This window comes from Entamoeba nuttalli (genome assembly GCF_000257125.1).
Source record: "Entamoeba nuttalli P19 unplaced genomic scaffold asmbl_8370, whole genome shotgun sequence".
Classification (NCBI taxonomy): Eukaryota; Evosea; order Mastigamoebida; family Endamoebidae; genus Entamoeba; species Entamoeba nuttalli.
This window is the reverse complement of record NW_008579095.1, coordinates 1793-2383: the sequence shown is the minus strand read 5'-3', so window position 1 is coordinate 2383 and position 591 is coordinate 1793. Positions and strand designations below refer to the sequence as shown.

The 591-nt window shown below is 35.2% G+C and overlaps 1 protein-coding gene across 1 annotated transcript in view; it reads right to left on the bottom strand.

Moving 5' to 3' along the window:
• Positions 1–69: 69 nt before the first annotated feature.
• ENU1_184290 (AIG family protein) overlaps positions 70–591 on the bottom strand; it is a gene marked incomplete at both ends in the record, with an annotated part of 923 nt that continues 401 nt past the window's right edge. Inside the window, one exon of the mRNA XM_008861604.1 lies at positions 70–582. Within this exon, the coding sequence (XP_008859826.1) occupies positions 70–582 (513 nt within the window). The remainder of the gene's footprint in view (positions 583–591) is intronic.

Below are 591 nucleotides of genomic sequence, written 5' to 3'. Positions count from 1 at the left end.
AAAAAATAAACCATTTATAATGTTTAATTATCTTTCAATTTTTTGGTATTATCTATCCTTTTATCATCACTAAAAAATTTCATCATCGACCGTATCAACTACACCAACAGCAACATCACCAATAGCTTCTGCAATAGGAAGAGCATCAGTAATACCCTCCACAGCACCAGCAATAGTACCAATAACAGTAGCACCACCTATAACAGTGAGAGCAACAACAGCAGCACCATGACCCATAGCAGCAACACTAGTACCCATAGCAGCAGCACCAAGACTAACACAAGCAGTACCAACAGCAGCACCACCAATAGCACCAATAACAGCACCACCAAGAACAATACCAGCACCAATACCAACACCAACAGTAACAACAGCACCAGCAAGGGTAATAACACCTACAACTTTAACAACACCCAATAACTTATCTATAAATTTTCTTTCTTTCTTTTCTTTCACAGTTTTAGTATCAATTAAAACCCAATCACCTTCTTTTTCTTCTCCATTATATTTGGTTTTAATACATCTTCTGTATTTATTTATTTCATATGTTATATTAGATTTCGTTTCTTTTATTGTTTTACCCTTTTCTTC